The sequence below is a fragment of the Saccopteryx bilineata genome, unplaced genomic scaffold, assembly GCF_036850765.1.
Source record: "Saccopteryx bilineata isolate mSacBil1 unplaced genomic scaffold, mSacBil1_pri_phased_curated manual_scaffold_29, whole genome shotgun sequence".
In the NCBI taxonomy this organism is placed as follows: domain Eukaryota; kingdom Metazoa; phylum Chordata; class Mammalia; order Chiroptera; family Emballonuridae; genus Saccopteryx; species Saccopteryx bilineata.
The window spans coordinates 167,302-187,487 of NW_027095455.1; the positions used below are offsets into that span (position 1 = coordinate 167,302).

Below are 20,186 nucleotides of genomic sequence, written 5' to 3' on the forward strand. Positions count from 1 at the left end.
ATAAGCTTTTTCCTACACCCTTGACTGTTGCATGATGTGGGGTGGTGCACTCTTATGGGAAATCCCATTATGCCTCAGATAAGTGACTTTGTATCAGAGACTTCCTTGTTTGTATATGGGATTAAAGGTTTTGATTTCTACACTATAAAATGGCTTTCTATTTGGCGTAGTCTGTGGTAATGCAAACCTGCATGGGCCAGGTGGCTGTGATGGTGGCCATGGCTACTGGCTTTCCATTTGGCATAGTTGGCAGGATTTGATACAGATTGTTATGAGGCTACTAACACCTTTGAGCGGTAAAGTAGAGGACTGGCTGCTGTTACGGTTCCCCATGGCTGTCCTTCTGGGGGCCGTAGCCTGGCTGACTTTTATAGCCATGCATAAGAAAACCAAGAGCTCAGTAAAAGAGGATGCCTGGGACCCGCAAACCGAGCAGTGGAAGGAGCTGGAGCAAAGTGGGGGGAAAATGCTGGCCCTGGAGCTGGAGCAAGCACCGGAGAAGGCCAACCGGGGTCATGAAATTTGCTTGGAAATGGAACAGCTGTTGGAGAAAGAATCACAGGTTCATGAGTTGCAGATTGCCCTGGACATTGTGGAGAGCCAGCAGCATCAGGAGGCCCGGGGCTCAAGCCCAACAGCAGGAGCTGATGTTTTCAGTTCCTCTTTGGAAGATGATGAGAATCGGTCTGGACTTGTGGTCTGCAGTCTCCAGAAGGTAAGAGCTCAGCAGCAAGGAGTACCTACTAGGCCTCTGGTAGGTCTGTGATTTTGGGACATAGGAGTGGTTGCCATCATGCTCTCCAGAGAAAAGATGAAAATGCTGACTACCATTGTCACATGCTGCTCTTTGGGACAGTTTAAGACCTGCCAGAACAGCAGGGATGAGGGGGGTGGCTGAGGCCCCATGTGTGTGGACTGATTACTGGACTACCACCAGAGTGGGCACTGGCTTCTTTGTCGGATGGACTTACAGATTTTGGACAATGTGAAATACTTTGATAGGGGTGGGGGCGGCTTTGCTGGGGGTCCACTCCTGCCCCAGGAAGCTTTTCAAATGGCTAGAAAGGCCAAAGACATTTTATGCTTTTGGCAAAATACTCAGAGACTGGTAAAATGTACCTTTGTAATTGTCAAAATTATATAGTTTGTCATGTATTGTAATGTATGTAATATGCCTAATTTCCTCATGCAGGAATACCTGTGCTTTAGATTGTGAAGTGAGCAAAAGGGGTAAAATATTGGTCAATATAATATATATGTTTGTTTGCTTATATGATAGTTTGCATTGGATATGGGAGACAGGCTGTAAGCAGGCAGGGTCATTATAGCCTAAGGCTTAGTTTTAAGACTAAGCTTTTTCCTACACCCTTGACTGTTGCATGATGGGGGGTGATACAGTCTTTGAGGAATCCCATTATGCTTCAGATAAGTGACTTTGATTCAGAGACTTCCTTGTTTGTATATTGGATTAAAGGTTTTGATTCCTGCACTATAAAGTGGGACAGACCAGGACCTTGCTCTCTCTCAGCTCCTGAGATTAGCATTAGAGAGGAGAGCAGAGAAAGGCCACGTGGAGAAAAGAAGAAGCAGCCAAGATGGCAGAGTGCTGAAGGAGAAGACAGTTTGTGAAGAGTTTGTGCAGAGAGAAGGAAGGAGATGGGCAACAGAGGTGAATAAGGCTGCTGAGGTTAGAAACCTTTGATTCTAGGAAACTCAAATAAGTCAGTACCTTTGGGAGCCCTGAATAGAAAGGGAAGTGTTTTCCCACTGTGTGTATTTCTTGCCTGCCGGGTGCAAGCTAGAATTAAAGGCAATAGCCCACCAGTTCTTGGTTCCATTGTTTCATTACCGTCTCTCTGAATCTAATGCAAACCTGCACAGACCAGGCAGCTCTATTGGTGGCCATAGCTATTGGCTTTACAACATCTTATGGCAAGAGCAGTGTGTGGGCCCCACACTGGAAACCAGGACATGGAGACACACACAGAGGTACCCCACACAGATGACACACAGCTCAACACAGATTCAACCACAGATGCCACAGACTAAATCTTCATCTGTAATTGAGACCCCACAGCCAAACTCCAGACATGGAGCCAGACAACAAACCCAAGTTTCCACACAGAAGTTGCAGGATCTCAACCAGATCCTTACAATGTAAACAAAGCTGGAACTCAATACAGAAAACTCATTACTCTCTGAATCCAAGCAGCTACCTTCTCAGATGTGTTTTTATGCCAGTGTACATGAAGGAGCACTACATAATTCCACCAAACTCTACAAAAATTAACCGAAACAGCTAACAGTGAACAAAAATAACAGTAACCCCAGCTGGTAGATGTCCATATCTCAGCTGCAGCACTTCCCTGAAGTTAGTTTCTCATCCTTTATCTTCACATGTCCAGCTCATTGAAAGAATGAGGGATAAAAAAACAAACACATTTTTTTGTACCTTGTAAGTCCCAATAGCTGTGGTAATAATCAAATCAACTTAGTCAGATGAACAAGAGTTACTCAACATATAATACATGCTCAAGGTGAATTCATATTTATACAAGACAGTGAGATAACAGGGGGTTCTCTCACAGAAAGAAGGCTCTGCCTTGTGAAAGTAAGGGGTCATGCCCGTAAGCTCTGGGTCCAGTCATTGTGGAAGGGGTCCTGCCTGACACAGGGAGTCCTGTCACATGGGTTCTGTTCCCTGTGAGCATAGGAAACAGGCCCACCAGAGAGAAGGGGGTCCTGTCACATCAGGGCTGGAACCTGTGAGTGTGAGGAGAGGTCCCACCCTGAGAGAGTAAGGAGGACATCACATCATTTTTGATCCATGTGAGTGCAAAGAAAGATCTCTCCCTGAGAGCATAGGGCATCCCATCACACATGGGATGTTATTTGATGGTGTTATTTGACGGTGTGGAAGGGTCAAAACTGAGAGAGTAGAGGGTCTGTGTTTGACCCCATTGCCTCTGGACCCTGAGATGTAAGAAGGGGGTCCTAAAAAAGGAGTCATGGTTCAGCATGGCTGGGTTTTCTGACTGTGGTGAGGGGCCCCACCTAGGAAGGGGTCATGTGAGCTTTGGATTTTGTCTCGTAGAGAAGAATTTTACCAGAGTGGTGAACTTTCTCCCATGCACTTTAGTTTTACCATTATGGAGACACAGACATCCAGAGCTGGGGGTGATAGGAGGCGCCTTGGACATTCACTGTGTCCCTGCAACAAGACAAGGCCAGATGCTCGGTTAACGGGTGCTGTTCCCACGGTGCACATTAGATGGCAGCAGAGAAGATTGTTTGCTCTGTACCGAGTGTGTGCGTGGATCCACTCAGCGTGGAGAGTCCGGTCCCATTGGCTCTGCCTCCTCTGAGTGTGGCCAGGGGTCTTCCCTGAGGGGGTATGGAGCCCTGAGACATGAGATCTGACACTGTCATTGGGTGCAGGGGTCCCACCCGGGGCTAGGGGGTACTGTCAGGAGTCCTCCAACTGCAGCGACCAGTAAATGCTTACGTAAATGGAACAACAAATTTCTCTCTCTTATCAATATTTTTTTTAAAAAAGCTGAAGGCCTGGCTACTGGAATTGGCAGCGACTGATGCTGCTGGACCCTGCTGGCTCTTCCTCTCTGCGGGGAAAACGGGAGCTCAGACACATCACCGGGCAGCTCCACGGTTGTGGTTTTTATTCCATTTCCCTTCCTCAGGCTCTCTCTCTCTCTCTCTTTCTTTTTCTTTCTCTCTCTCTCTCTCTCTCCATGACCTTGTCGCACCCAGGCTTTCTGTTCTGAAAGCCTCAGTCCTCCCTTATTGCACCTTACTCTAATATAGGCACGCAACCCTCCTCTCCCTTACCCACCTCTTCATAGCGCCCCTCACAGCAGCCCCGTCCTCCTTCCAAACACAGGCCACAGCCCCTTCCCTTCTCACCCTGGGTTTCTCCAGCCCCAAAGTGATGCGGCTGCGCCTCGCTTCCACTTCCGCCTACACTATACCCCTCACCTGGCCCAGCCTGGGCCCTTCTCTCACCTCATACCAGAGCTGCACTGCTCCCCGCACTGTCTCACCTTTCCCCTCCCCACCTGGCAGCGTCCTAGTCCTTGTTTCTCTGGAGGTTATTTGTCTGAACATCACCACCCTCTCCCATCAACGTTCCACCCCTAGAACCTTGGCAGCCTGTACCCGGTCCAGCCTGACACCCCGGACAACTTCTGCCACATCTGCCCATGCAGATTCATCCACACTGGGCATTTGAATTCTGACACCGCTGGGCGGGAAAAGCAGAGGAGAGACAGGCAAAGGCTGGGGGAGGCTGTGATTTAAGAAGTGCTTCTGGAACTTGGCTGGCTGGGAGTGGCTTCAGGACCAGTGAGCCCTGACCTGAGCTGAGCAGCTGGGGCAGGGCTTCCTGGCAGTGGCGTGGCCAGACTCATGCTGGCTGAAGTGCACCCCTCACCCCAGACCCAAATACCTCTCACAGGCTGGCAAGAAGCCACATCCAGGTCTATTCTTGCCCTTGACCTCAGGGCACCCTCTGCCCAGCACAGACCTGCTGGAGCCAGGAAGAAAGAAGTGGCTCCAGGTCTCTCCTCATCTGTTTCTGGAGGCTCCACCTGCCCATGAAATGCTGGGCTGGAGTCTGGAGAAACAATTCTCCTCCAGGCCTCTCCTGGCCCCTTCCTACAGAAAACCTCTCCTGCCCATCATTCTGGCTAAAGCAGGGGTGGAAATTCAGCCCCAGACAACCCCTTTCACCACACAAGCTACTGCAGCTGAGATGCAGAATCCTGTTCATGGTCTTTCCTGGTCAGTGAACTGAAGACTCACTGTGCTCTTCACACCCTGGCCTGAGCAAAGAGGGAAAATTCACCAGCCAGTCTCCCCTTCCCATTTTCCCATGACCCCCTCAAAGAGATGCATGCAGAGAAGATAAATATTCATCTCTGGTCTCTCGTAATCCCTTAGCAGAAACATCTGCTCTGCCCTCACATACTGACCTCAAGCCTCCATGGAAAACTTGCCACAAGTTCAGCCACATTCTTCTCCAGACATTCCCTCTTCTCCTTTATGGTTGCTGGGAATTGGGATAGAAAGTCTGCCCCAGGTATCCCTCACCCCTCACCCCAGGACACCAGATGTCAGACATGTGGATCCAGAGAACAAATCTCTCAGGGTCTTTCTCCTATTGCTTATACAAGTCCTCCTACCTGGGTTCGATTCCCGGCCAGGGCACACAGGAGAAGCGCCCATTTGCTTCTCCACCCCTCTGCCGTGCGTTCCCCTCTGTCTCTCTTTTCCCCTCCCGCAGTCAAGGCTCCATTGGAGCAAAGATGGCCCGGGCGCTGGGGATGGCTCTGTGGCCTCTGCCTCAGGTGCTAGAGTGGCTCTGGTCGCAACATGGCGATGCCCAGGATGGGCAGAGCATCGCCCCCTGGTGGGCAGAGCATCGCCCCCTGGTGGGCGTGCCGGGTGGATCCCGGTCAAGAGCATGCGGGAGTCTGTCTGTCTCTCCCTGTTTCCAGCTTCAGAAAAATGAAAATAAATAAATAAATAAAAGTTCTCCTTTCTGGAGCTTGGAACACACATCTAGGCTCTGGGCTTTGTTCTGCTGCCTGGAAGCCTGTGAGGTTAGACCTCACCATGCTCAATAAACTGGGACCACAGTGTGCTTCTGAATGAATCTGCTTTGCATCTATAGGAAGGGCTCACAAAAAGTGGCCTCATGGGAATAGTTCATCTAATTTGAGACATGAGGCATGTACCTCAGGAATAGTCTGGGTACCCTTTTTGGGTCCTCACAAGCTGCCTGTAGCTGTTCCCCACTCTCTCTCACCTCATCCCCTTTACTTACCTAGAATCTCCTGGACCACATTGCTCACTTCACATTTGGATTCTGACATGTGAACAGAAATACAGCCCATATCTACTAAGAGAGACCCCATCCAAAGTGTACGAAACAGCTGGGAGAACAGCTATTCTGCTACAGACTGGATTTCCTCATCTTCCTCTATGTTCCACCCCGTGCACTCACCAGGTCCACAATGGGGGTGGGACTGGAGGACAATAACTACCTGCTCGTAGAGGCTACATGAGAAAACCGAGCTTCCTCAGAGCCCTACACCTTTTCCTTGCTCCCAGTCTCACCTGGCCATTGAGGAAGTTGATGGGGAGGTTCCACATTCAACCAAACAGAAGAGATTGTCATTCTAGAACTGACTCATTCAACGTGTCCTGACTATAAACCTCAGAATGTGAACATATCCCCCATAACATTACACACTGAGAAATAAAGAACAACACAGAAAACACTGTGACCCTATGTATTCATCAATGGATAATATTCTTTTTTTTTATATTTTATTTATTAATTTTTAGAGAGAGAGGAGAGAGAGAGAGAGAAGGGGAGGGAGGAGCAGGAAGCATCAACTCCCATATGTGCCTTGACCGGGCAAGCCCAAGGTTTCGAACCGGCAACCTCAGTGTTCCAGGTCGACGCTTTATCCCACTGCGCCACCACAGGTCAGGCAATGGATAATATTCTAGATTACTCCTCAATACTCAGAGGTTAACTCACTGCACTAATGGGGTGTGGTTTCTACATTCCCAGGACAATCATTCAGGTTCCAGGATGATCTTTCAACATGTGTTTCTCACCCAGGTCGAATGGTGGCCCCAGGGACAACCGCAATGTATGCAGACACTTTGGACTGTCATGAGCCTTTTTTAAATTTTAATTATTAATGTTAGAGAGAGGAAGAGGGGGAGACAGTCAGACAGATAGTCAGAAATATCAATCTGTTTCTGTATGTGCCCTGACCCAGGATCAAACCTATGACATTAGTGTATGCATGTGATGCTCTAACCTACTGAACTCTCTGGTGAGAGCAAGCCATTGCCTTTTTTTGGGGAAAAAAGTACCAGAGAAAACCTGAGGTAATTAAAAAATAAAAAATAATCTGTCTGCTGTAGTGACAACACCAGAAGTCATTTCTTTGCTTTTGACAGTCAGGGGCATAAACACTATTTCTAATAGTTTAGCACAAAGTGACCCCTTTTCTAACATGCACTTTTTCTTGTGCCGTGGCAGCAGTCCAGACTGAGAAACCACCTAAGCTCTGGGCATCCAGAATTTATCTGAGCCTGGGTCACCACTCACAAGCTAGGTTCCTTTGGTCACAGAACACCTCCCAGGGTCTTTGTTTCATCACTTGTAAATTTTCTCAGTTTTATAACTGAGAACATGCATTGATGAAGGATTGAGACTTAGGTCTCAGCTCTGCCTTCTGAGAAGCTGAGATATTGTACCGCACCATGATCAATCAAAACTGGGACCAAAGGCATTTCACTGCCAAATCCAGTGCTTATCACAACTTATAATTTTTTTATTATTCATTTTAGAGAGGAGAGGGAGAGACAGAGAGTAGAGACAGAGAGAGAGAATGGGGGAGGAGCAGGAAGCATCAACTCCCATATGTGCCTTGACCAGACAAGCCCAGGGCTTCAAACCGGCAACCTCAGCATTTCCAGGTCGACACTTTATCCACTGCGCCACCACAGGTCAGGCTAATTATTTTATTTATGTATATTTTTCATTCCCTCTGTCTACCCCATGACAGCGTAGTATTCATAAAGACAGAAAGTGAGTCTGTCTCATTCACTATAGGCAACCAGTGTCGAGCACAGTGCCTGGCACATAATAGAAGTACAATAAGTGTTTATTATATGAGGTGGAATATGTAATTACGTCCATTGTATATCATTACACAGATATACAACAAATGGACAGACACACAATGACACAGAGAGATATGCTCCATGTGCAATGAAAGTCTATGCACCCTGCTGTATACACACCCAATATACCTGGGTACATACAGATAGAGAATATAATAGGTACACAGAGAATATGGGAAGAAAATGTCATAATATTAACAGTAAATATCTCTGTATGGAAAATTTGTTGTTTTGTTTTCCTCATAATTTTCCTAGCATTTCTGCAATAAGAATATATTTTTTATAATAAAAAAGTTTTGCCTGACCTGTGGTAGCGCAGTGGATAAAGCATCGACCTGGAAATGCTGAGGTCGCTGGTTCGAAACCCTGGGCTTGCCTGGTCAAGGCACATATGGGAGTTGATGCTTCCAGCTCCTCCCCCCCTGTCTCTGTCTCTCTCTGTCCCTCTCTGTCTCCTCTCTAAAATGAATAAATAAAATAAAATAAAATAAAATAAAAAAATAAAAAAATAAAAAAAAAAGTTTTAAAATTCAATATACTTATCAAATCAAAGTACATCATATTTTATAATAAATTAAGGAAATTTAAATAAAATAGTTAAAAAGACAGAAGTAAAAATAGTAGAATGGGAAGTCATTGAGTGCAGGGACATGAGTTCCTAGCACAGTGCCTGGTATATGATGGGCACTTTCAAAGGCTTTATGAAAGCATGGCTGGAAGGAAAGAAGGAAAACAAGAGGAAAGGAAGGGTGATAGAAAAATCCAGGGAGGAAAAAACGAAGAGAGGAAGAAAAAAAGAGAAAAACAAATCATAGCTAGAGAGAAAAAAATGGGGAGGACTAAGAGAGATTCATCACAATTATGCACATTCACAAAATTGTGAGATCCCAAGTTGACGATAAAAGTTCTCTGCATTTGCCTGACCTTTGGTGGTGCAGTGGATAAAGTCTTGACCTGGAATGCTGAGGTTGCCAGTTTGAAACCCTGGGCTTGCCTGGTCAAGGCACATATGGGAGTTGATGCTTCCTGCTCCTCTCCACCTTCTCTCTCTCTCTCCCTCTCTCTTCTCTGAAATGAATAATAATTTTAAAAAAGTTCTCCACATTTACCAAACATTCAGAAAATATTTTTAGAGCATCAAAAATAAATGGAACTTACTGGCTCTACAATGTTGAATTTCTTGGACTCCTGAACTCCTGGATTTCATAAATGTAATCAAGGGAGGACTCAAAAAAAATGTGCCCCTCTCTTTGTCCACCTGCAGGTCAACCTGTAGAATGGTAGCAAATGTCACAAATTGGCACTGTCATTCACACGTCAGTGCCTATGGAATGAACAGAATGCTGGAGCTAGAGGGAGTTCAGGCACCATGGAATGATCTGGTCCCTTTATTTTACAAATAGGGAACACAAAGCCAAGAGATAAAAAGCGACTAAGGCAAGACTTCTGCTTTCTGGTCCTAAAAGTAAGAAGCTTGGCAGTTATCATACCCATTCTCACAGGAGAAAAATGCTAAACAAGGTGAAAATAAACTATTCCTTCTGGATCCAACAACTAGTTGAAGTCAGAGGGAAAACCACTGTCTCAAAAATTGTATAGAAATTTGAATATGGGGAATAAGAATGTATCAGAGCAGAAGCCTGTAGCTGCAGCCAATATCCAACTATTTCAGAACTCTCCAGGGGGTCCAACATAATAGCACATGTGGACGCTGGGCTTGCACCCTCTCAAAAACCCATCCAATGTACTCCTTTGGTTAGAACAATTCCTCCTGAAAGACAATTGAGAAACAACTAAACAGCTTCTGCACAATAAGCTAGAGAGAGAGAGAGAGAGAGAGAAAGTGAGAGAGAGAGAGAGAAAGTGAGAGAGAGAGAAAGTGAGAGAGAGAGAGAGCGCGCATAGAGAAGGCTAAAGAACCATGAGAGCTCTGCAGGAGGTGAAGGAACAGCTCAGGACTGAAGAAACCAGTGAGCATGACTGTTTACACCTCCCGGGCATGTGGATAGAAGACTGTAGCTCCATCCAGGCTTTATGGCCAACCACAGGGCACTGCAGCACATCCCCAGCCACCCTCCTGGAGGTAAACACAACAGAATCAAGAGGGCAGCATAGCTGGTGTAAAGAGAGCTCCTCTTCCCGGATATCGACCCAGCAGGTAGGTATGGCAGGGTGACACTTCACCCACTGAGCTGCATGTGCATGCGGGGCCCCCCACCTAGAGAGATTGCAGAGCTAGCAAAAACACTCTGGTACCAGCTGCAGGACGATTCGACCCAGAGAAAGTGTAGAGATAGTGGGTCACTATTGGCATTACCCCTCCTGGAAAACGGGGAGCTGGCAAATGGGCTATGGTCTGCACACTGGACTCCCTGATCAGAGAAAGTGCAGAGGATGGAGGATGCTACTGCTCGCACTGGTCGGGCTGCTCTACCCAAGGTAAGCACAAAGATAGCAAAACCCTGCAGCCCAGTGTGGAGTGAGGGGGGCCATACTGTGCATGTGCAAAGGGCTGCCAAGCCCCGAGACGGTGAAGAATGAACATATTAAGGCTGTGTGTGCACCCAGGCTACCCCACCAGGACAAAGGGTGGATCTAATGGAGGGTGAGACACAAGAAACCAATCAGGTAACCCAGCGCACACTGTGCTCTGACAACAGATAATTAAAACAGGACAGGCAAAAAACACAAAACGCAGTCCCTTTTACACCAGGAGCTCTGCCAGATTAAAAGGGAAGGAGCCTGACCAGGAGGTGTCGCAGTGGATAGAGTATCGGACTGGGATGTGGAAGGACCCAGGTTCGAGACCCCGAGGTCGCCAGCTTGAGTGCAGACTCATCTGGTTTGAGCAAAGCTCACCAGCTTAAACCCAAGGTCTCTGACTCAAGCAAGGGGTTACTCGGTCTGCTGAAGGCTCACGGTCAAGGCACATATGAGAAAGCAATCAATGAACAACTAAGTGTTGCAACGCGCAATGAAAAACTAATGATTGATGCTTCTCATCTCTCTCCGTTCCTGTCTGTCCCTGTCTATCCCTCTCTCTGACTCAGTCACTGTCTCTGTAAAAAATAAACAAATAAAAATTTAAAAGGGAAGGAGACTCACACACCCCAGGTGGCCCATTCAGAACCCACTTTTTCAGGTCAGGTGAGGGTCACTGCTTGCACCCCCCCCCCAACTACAACTGGCAGGCCGAAACTACTGAACACACTGTAACAAAGACAACTGTTTCAAGACTGGGCGGGATGACTATTCCATTCAACTCAAAGGAACAAAAACAGAAAGTCAAAGAAAATGGGGAGACAGAAGAATATACACCAAATGAAGGAACAAGAAAGAAACTCCGGAGAAATATTCTAATGAAATGGAGATGTGTAATCGGACAGATAAAGACTTCCAAGCAAACAGTCATAACGATGTTCAATACACTTCAGAGTAGAATAAAAGAACTCAAGAGAGCGCTTGAACAAGAAAATGTAATAATGTCATCCGGCTTGAACGCAGATTCACTGGCTTGAGCGCGGGATCATAGACATGACCCCATCCATGGTCACCGGCTGAGCCCAAAGGTCGCTGGCTTAAAGCCCAAATTGCTGGCTTGAGCAAGGGGGTCACTGACATGGCTGGAGTCCCCAGTCTGACCCGTCCTTGCGTTCCTGGGGCTGGCCCCACACGCGCACCCCGTGGGCCAAGCAGTCAGCCTCAGCGCCCTCTCCAGTGCAGCCGCGACGGGGCTGGGCGCGCCCGGTGGTCGGAGCATGGCGCGCACGGGAGCCTGCGCAGCGGCGCGGAGGGAGCGGCGGGGAGGGTGTGGGCGGAGCCGCAGGTGAGCGCAGGGCGGCCAGAACCCAGCGGGGCGAGAGGCGGTTCCTTCCGTCAGCTACGCGGGGTCACGTGGTCGCGTCTCCCCCCAGGCCCCCGCGCCTTCAGGGACGTCCGCGCCTACTTCTCCCTGTAGGGTTGGCCGCCATGCGCGACTGGGAGAAAGCGCGCTGCCCCAACGTGTAGAGGAACCTGCACGCGCTGCTGCGCAAAGGTGACGGCGCGCGGGTGGGAATCGTGGGCGGCGTGAGGGCCGGCTAAGTGTCGGGGCAGCTCCTACTAGTGCTTCGGTTTCGGGACCACGATTTTGTTTCTCCCCAGGGCTCAGCGCCCATCGGCCGGCTTTTATGGTTCACGGCCGGCAGGCCACCAGACCCCCGGCGGAGGACACTGAGGACTCGCATGAAGAATGGACTCAGAGGCAGCGAGGTGAGGGGCCGTAGGCCGGGCGCTGCCCATTTGAAACCGACCCAGGGTCAGGTCCCCTGCGTATCAACAATAACAAGGGACAGAGCTTGCGTTTAGCAAATGAGCCAGATGCAAACAGTGCATTGTGCAGTATGGGGCGATTTGCTACACTGCTTCCATGTGTAAATGATCACACGTACTTATAGATGTGTTAATGAGCTGGAACGGTATAAAAGTATAAAAGCATGTAAGAAATAACTCATTCAGAACAGTTCTCATCACAAGAGGAAGAGGAAGGTCTGGCCGGTGAGCAGTGCTCCAGGACAGGGCTGCCTGGCTGCACCAGCCACATTGCAGACCGGAAAGGATTATTCATGGTGATTAAGGCAGCTGGGGTTGTGGGCCAGGGTAGGGACCATTGTTTCAGGCCCTGTGTCAGCCATCTCTTCAGTGTGTCTGGTTTTATGAGGGTGTGGTCAGTAAGGTCCTTCTGCGTTCATGGTCTAGCATTGAAACACAGCTGAAGTCCAGATGTGATCTCTAACTTGACCCAAATGGTTTCTGTGGTCCAAAGACTGGTGATTAAGGAAGGGCAAGGATGGTTAAATGTGTAAAGGTGAAAGGATAAGAAGGAAAGGAGGCAAGGTGGTCACTGTACCATTAGACTGGATAAGGCCACTCTGGAACAAAAAGTCAGAAAGGAGCCCTGGCCAAGTTGCTGAATTTGTTAGAGAGTCGTCCCCATACAGCAAGGTTCTGGGTTTGATGTCCACTCAGGGCCTATATAAGAATCCACAACTGAAGCCTGACCAGGTGGTAGCACAGAGGATAAAGTATCAACCTGGGATGATGAGAACCCAGGTTCCAAACATCAAGGTTATGGCTTGAAAATGGGTTCACCAGCTTCAGTGTGGGGTCACTGGCTGCAGCGTGGGATCGTAGATGTGACCCCATGGTCACTGGCTTGAAGCCCAAGGTTGCTTGCTTGAGCCCAAGGTTGCTGGTTTGAGCCAAGGGGTCACTGACTGAGTTAGAATCCCCTGGTCAAGACACATATGAGAAAGCAATCAATGAACAACTAAAATGCTTCAGCTATAAGTTGATGCTTCTCAATCAATGAACAACTAAAATGCTTCAGCTATAAGTTGATGCTTCTCATTCCTCTCCCTTCCTTCCTGTCTGTCTCTCTATCCAAAAAATAAAAAAATAAAAAGAATAACCAACCACTAAATGCATAAATGAGTGGAACAAAAAAATCAATGTTTCTCTTTCACTTCTCTCCTCTCTCTCTCTCTCTAAAATCAATAAAAAATTTTAATTTTTTGATTCTAGAGAGAGGAGTGAGAAAGAAAGAAAGTGAGAAGGGGGAGGCAGACAGGAGCAGGAAGCATCAACTTCTAGTAGTTACTTCTTGTATGTGTCCTGACCAGGCAAGCCTGGGGTTACAAACTGGTGACCTCAGTGTTCCAGGTCATGGCTTTATCCACTGTGCCACCACATATCAGGCAAATTTTTTTTAATTAAAAAAAAAGACAAAAAGAGAAAGTTTTATGTTAAAGAAAGAAATGGATTTTCTGTCCATTTAAGTGACCTTTATTATATTTTTGACATGAACAGCCAATTTTTTTTCTTTTTCTTTTTTATTTTAGTGAGACATAGAGAGGGAGGGACAGACAGGGAAAAACTGGCTAAAAGAGAGAGAGATGAAAAGCATCAATTCTTCATTGTAGCTCCTTAGTTTTTCATTGATTTCTTTCTCATATGTGCCTTGACTGGGAGGCTACAGCACAGTGAGTGACCCCTTGCTCAAGCCAGCGACCTTGGACTTGAGCCAGCAACCATGGGGTCAGGCCTATGATCCCATGCTCAAGCCGGCAATCCTGTGCTCAAGCTGGTAAGCCTGCACTAAAGCCAGATTAGCCCGCACTGAAGCCGGCAGCCTCAGGGTTTCCAACCTGGGTCCTCAGCATCATAGTCCATCCTGAAGAAGAAAGACCCTCTGGACAACACTCTGGATAAAAATTCGATAGGAGAAAATCATTGGTAGATTTCAGTTCCTCTGAGTCCTCTAAAGGCTAATAAGTATGGCCTAGGTATGTGGGGTGGACTTTGGATAGGCCTGGATTTAAGCTCTACTAAACTGAGAGTGAATTTAGCCCTGGAGCATTGGGCAAATCTTAGAAATTCTCTGAGCTCTTGAACGCTAATGTATAAGGTGAAGGTATGGGCATGTATTCTTAGACAGTTTTCAATTTATTTATTTGTGTATGTATTTTTTTTAGATAAGAGGAGGGGAGATAGTGAGGCTAATCCCATATGCACCCTTACCAGGATCTACCTGGCAACCCAAATTCTCGAGTACTGAGCTGGTTTTGACACCTCAGGGTGATGTGCTTCAGCTAATCGAGCCATTCTCAGTGCCCAGGGCCAATGCTCAAACCAATTGAGCCACTGGCTACAGGAAAAGAAGGAGAGAAGAGGGTGAAGAAGGGGTGGAGAAGGAGATGATCGCTTCTCCTATGTACCCTGACCAGAATCACACCTGGAACATACACTGGGTAAACGCTCTATGTACTGAGCCACTGGCTAGGGCTTAAATTCAATGTAAAATAACTGACAGATACATGTTGTCCAATAAATACATCTCTGATAATAGCAACCATATGTTGCAGGTGTTGTATACCACGCCTTTCCTCAATACCTAACATATACTGTGCCCATAATAAATATTTTATGAATAACTAAAATTTGGGAATTTAAACCTCAGAGTGGGAAGATCTAGAAACAAAAATGGAATTGGCCATCTGTAGTCAGTGTAGAAGCTTACTATTGTAGAGGCTCTCTGAGCCAATAGTTGACAAAGGAAAATACCAGAGTATGTAGAAGGACAGGTGATAATTTGATGGGAGGAGATTGTGTGTTTTCTGACAAAATAGAGACTAACCCTCCAGATTCTACCCAACTCACTCTTCTCCAAGTTAGAACCAGGAGAAAGGAGACTGAAGTAAAGATGTATAGCCTACGAGAAAGAAAAGGCCATGTGCACCAAGAGGTCAGCAAACCCCAGGATGATGACTACCTCTGTAAGTGACCCTCAGAAAGCATGTCATGTCTTCATACAATAATTTCATCTGGTCATTCGCCCATTAGAGCATTCCGTTACCCTATGGACATGCACTACAGAATTGAGGCTCAATGATATGAGTGCTTGGGCTCTCTCTGAAGCTCTATACGTCAGGAAATGCAACACCTTCCCTAATCCCTGTTGCTCTCACCCCCAGATTGTGAGAAGTGTCAGAACTTCTTCATTGACAGTTGTGACGTGCATGGGCCCCCTACATTTGTAAAAGACAGTGCAGTGGATAAGGGGTATCCGAACCACGCAGCCCTCACTCTGCCCCCTGGCTTGAGAATCAGACCATCGGGCATCCCTGAGGCTGGTCTTGGAGTGTGGAATGAGGCATCTGCTCTGCCAGTGGGTCTGCACTTTGGCCCTTATCAGGGCCGGATCACAGAAGATGAAGAGGCAGGCAACAATGGATACTCCTGGCAGGTGAGAAGTATTTACCTCTTCCTCTGTCTTGTGGCTTCCCACATCCCTCCCATGGCATGGTGGGACCTGCCCTTCTACATGCTAGGACATGGATGGAGAAAATATGGTAGACTTTGCAGACCAGAGAGCTCCTGTTGAGAATCACAGCTTAAGTGGGAGCAAAATGGTACACACACAAAGAATGCCTCCTCCCAGCCCTGAGTGAACAGGTCAACTCAGATGTGATGAGTAAGAAAAGAATCATGTGGTCACGAGTGGCAGTGCATGCCAGCTGAAAGAGCTTTGTTGACAGTAGGGTGAAATAATTTCTCTATTACCTCCTCAACCGAAAAAAACCTTTGTTTTTTCTTCCTGAAATGCAGATCACTAAAGGGAGAAACTGCTATCAGTATGTGGATGGGAAGGATGAATCCTGGGCCAACTGGATGAGGTATGGACAAGAAGTTTCTGGGAGTCATGGAGAACACTCATCCCTCTCAGGCCCATACATCTTTCCTTCTCATCATGCCTCCCTCAGTGTTCTCCCTCAATCCTCTGTTTCTCTTTTTTTCTCTATGTGGTCCTTTTTCAAAGAAAGAGGTATATAGAGGAAAAAAGGGGATAAAAAATATAGCACATGTCCTCAAAATATAAATCTCTATGCTAGACAAAATTTAGGCACTGGAGAAAAACTGTGAGGTCCTGTGTTACACTTTAATCGATCCAATGAACATTATTTAAGCTCTTAATATATTCCAGTTTAGAGGAAGGTATTTATTACTTAAGCAGGTCATATAACCCATCTTCTTATGTAGAACTAGTTGCAGACACAGTGAAACAATTGATTTTACAAAACTTATTTATTTTTATTTTTTGAGAACTGCACAGTGCCAGCATACTTAAACCAAGGATAGCCTAAAGCAGTGGTCAGCAAACTTCAGCTTGTGAGCCACATGCAGCTCTTTGGACCCTTGAATGTGTCTCTTCCTGAAAATACCATGTGCAGACACTACCTCAATAAGGAATGTACCTACCTATATAGTTTAAGTTTAAAAAATTTGGCTCCCAAAAGAAATTTCAGTTGCTGTACTGTTGGTACTTGGCTCTGCTGACTGAGTTTGCCAACCACTGGCCTAAACCTGTAAAGGCAGCAAATTATCCCAGCCTCCCTTCTAATGAGAACTGAGTTCTGAAGCCTGCAGATCAATGATCATGAAATACTTTCCTGAGGGGATCTTTTATCAGGGGCTACAGAATGTGAATAAGCTATTATTGTTCTATATGATTTTGCTAAGACAAAGAGATCTCCAAGTCCTGCCTGGTTGGCTCAGTGGTAGAGCATCAGCCTGGCGTGCAGGAATCCCAGGTTCAATTCCTGGCCAGGGCACACAGGAGAAGCACCCATCTGCTTCTCCACCCCTCCCCTGCCGGGGTCCGCCCCGGGGGGGATCCAGGGGTCCCACAGGAGGAGACGGCGTCGGCAAAAATCGAGTGAGAGAGCCGAATTCTTTCCTTTCTCTTTATTCTCCGGTTAGCATTTACTGCCAGGCATTTCTCCCAAATGCTAGTATAGCTCCCTTTTTATACATGCACACGGAGTTACAATCACATGGTGTTAATTATTGCTTTTGTTTCACTATGTTTGCATGTTTCCAGATAACAGTTAATTTACATCTATGAGTCACAAATCAGGTAGCAAATCATTCAAAATAACTTGAATAACAACATCAGTAAAAGCTTTTAAAGTATTAGTCTGTTGTGAGTTAAGGGGCAGAGAGAGATTTAGCAGACGACTAACAATGGATCACCGCTTGCTCAGGTAAATGGCCTTGAGTTTATGCAGTGTCCTACAAGATTCTGAAAGGCTTGCCTCTAAAGAAATTAACATAACATTAGCTTTCACCCAAATATATGCAGAGTGCACTTGCAAGATAGCCCAGCAGCAACACAAGACATTAACTGTTATTACTTCCTACATTTTTCTCATTATTACAGAATTTTGGAAAGTATGTAAATTTCATGAGAACATCTCATTGAGAAAGCCTAGCAATTGCCTTTAGTCAAAAGACAATTCTCTTAGTAAAACATTCTTTTCTTGCTGACTACGCTCTCATTCTAGGCCACACAATGGGCCATTCTACTATACCTTACCTAAGATACTATTGTCTAGTCAAATATTACTTATTTATTATATTTAAACACTAGTTAAGTTCTGACTCTATTCTTCTTAGAATATACCACTATTTGCAGATCAAATAAGCAGGAAGAAAGGAATGTTTCTCTACTTATCACATGAAAAGGCTAGGGAAGAAAAAATGTTAAGTGAAGGCCGAAGGGTGCTCTGTGCACAGCCACTGCCTCCTAAGTCACAATTTATTCTTTTTAACATGATTAAGAAGGAATTCTCCTACAGACTTAACCCTTTACGAGGGATATCATAGCCAGCCTCTTATGTCTATGAGCCCAGTTCAAGGGGCTTACAGGCTTTTCTGTGGAACTCACACCCTCTGTCTCATTTCCAAAGAAATCACTACGAATCTACAGGGAAAGCACGGTACTATTATCCTTGTGCCACAAATAATAGCACACACCCAGAAAAAGGGGGGATATAAGGCCAGATTAATTCAAAAAGTCAAAGGGGGAAGTATCATTGTGCCTTTCCTTTGTGGTGACTTTGTCACCCCACAGCCATTGGTCTTCACTGCAGTGACTTTGTAACCCCGCAGCCATTGGTCTTCTTCTGCTGTGACTTTGTCAATCAGCAGTTTTTTATCTTCTTCTGCTGTGACCTTGTCAGCCAGCAGTTGTGGATCAGCTCCCGACACTCCCCCTCTCCTTCCTCTCTGTCTCTCTCTTCCCCTCCCGTAGCCAAGGCTCCATTGCAGGAAAGTTGGCCCTGGCTCTGAGGATGGCTCCATGGCCTCCACCTCAGGCGCTAGAATGGCTTTGGTTGCAGTGGAGCAATGCCCCAGATGGGCTGATCATCGTCCTCTGTTGGGCATGATGGGCGGATCCCGCTCAGGCGCATGCAGGAGTTTGTCTGCCTCCCCACTTCTCCTGGGGTGGGGGGAGACCTCCAGGTTTTTATGAAAACCTGGGTGAGGCATCAAATACTACCTAAATAAAGTGTGAGGAGAATGGAGAAAGGCCTCTCAAGAAAAGATGGACTTGGGCTGAGTATTGAATGATGTAAACTAATCTAGACACAGATTCCAACATCAAGTAGCAAGTTCTGTCATATAAAACAGAACCTGAGTTAGTTTAGAGAAGCTAGAGGTCACTGGGTTTTATGGCCAATCAGGGTAAAGGGTACATCTGGAATTGGCTTTGGAAAATGGTATTAGGCTGGATGAGCACCATAAGCAGGACCTGGACATTGGAAGTCATATAACATGGTGACAGGCTCAGACATTGAACAGGAGGTTCTCTGGGAACACTGTGGGAGTTGGTGACATCAGAGCCCGAGTGTCAGGTGCAGAGATAGATGTGGATCTGAGAGGTAGTAAGAACTCATCGTCTGTGGGTTTCTTTTCTTTCATCTGCCTCAATACCAGGTATGTGAACTGTGCCCGGGATGATGAAGAGCAGAACCTGGTGGCCTTTCAGTATCACAGGCAGATTTTCTACCGAACCTGTCGGATCATCAGGCCAGACTGTGAGCTGCTGGTTGGGTACAGTGATGAGTTTGGCCAGAAGCTGGGCATCAAGTGCGGCAGCAAGCAGAAGAGAGAGCTCGCAGCAGCTGGAGGTGGGCACAACTATTCTTCTAAATGGAAAGAAAAGAGATCACTCACCTTAGAAATTTTCACAGTACACTCTAAAGTCAGTAAGATTTCAAATCAGATGCTTCAGAAATGAAGGATTGATTTCATATGCCTTTGATTCTTAGAAAAATCTTTATATTTTTACTTCTGATTTCATTTTAATTTTTTTAAGTGAGAGTAGGGGAGATAGACAGATTCCTTCATGTGCCCCGGCCAGGATCCACACAACAACCCTAGTCTGAAGACCATGCTTGGACTAGCCAAGCTATCCTCAGGGCCAGAGGTCAACACTTGACCCAACTGAGTTATCGGGCTGATGTTTGAACCAGTTGAGGCACTGGCTCTGGAGGGGAAGAGAGAGAGAAGGGAGAGAGGGAGGGGAAGAGAAACAGATAGTCACTTCTTATTTGTGCCCTGACCGGGGATTGTATCTGGGACTTCCACATGCCGGGCCAACACTCTCTCCACTGAGCAAACCGGCCAGGGCCTGTTTTCTGAGGGCCGCTCTTGTCTAGCACACAGGGTAAGAGCAGATGTCAGATAGATGCCCAGCAGCCTGGAAATACAGTGCTGTGATTAAGTTGAGACACTGGAAACCTTCCTGAATGAGGTGGGACAGTGGTGCTGTTCTCGGCTATAGTGTGTCTTATTCTCTAAGATTTGCTTTGTTAATTTTTTGAAAATGCACTTCGGTGGGGAATTCTCTCAGAGATTACTTCATCTCCAAGTGAGAGAGGATGGTTGATTAGCTGGAGAGGGATAGGAGTAGAGCATGTAAGAAGTATGGTTGGGGGCCCTGGCTGGTTAGCTCAGTTGGTTACAGCATCCTGTAATACCAAGGTTGAACCCGGGTAAAGACACATATGAGAAATGACCAATGACTGCATGTCTAGGAAGAAAAATGAATAAATGCCTTTATCTCTCTCTCTATTTCT

At 46.6% G+C, this 20,186-nt stretch overlaps 1 protein-coding gene across 5 annotated transcripts in view; it reads left to right on the plus strand.

Moving 5' to 3' along the window:
* LOC136318299 (histone-lysine N-methyltransferase PRDM9-like) overlaps nt 1–20,186 on the plus strand; it is a 95,052-nt gene that overhangs the window by 71,309 nt on the left and 3,557 nt on the right. For 2 of the 5 annotated variants that reach the window (XM_066250676.1, XM_066250672.1), the window contains exons 1-6: nt 11,636–11,761; nt 11,869–11,976; nt 14,938–15,038; nt 15,237–15,508; nt 15,871–15,938; nt 19,042–19,235. In XM_066250676.1, the coding sequence (XP_066106773.1) occupies nt 11,957–11,976; nt 14,938–15,038; nt 15,237–15,508; nt 15,871–15,938; nt 19,042–19,235 (655 nt within the window). In that variant the 5' untranslated portion in view covers nt 11,636–11,761; nt 11,869–11,956. Of the gene's footprint in view, nt 1–11,635; nt 11,762–11,868; nt 11,977–14,937; nt 15,039–15,236; nt 15,509–15,870; nt 15,939–19,041; nt 19,236–20,186 lie in introns of those variants that run through there. The other 3 variants (XM_066250673.1, XM_066250675.1, XM_066250674.1) reach the window with 3 other exon arrangements.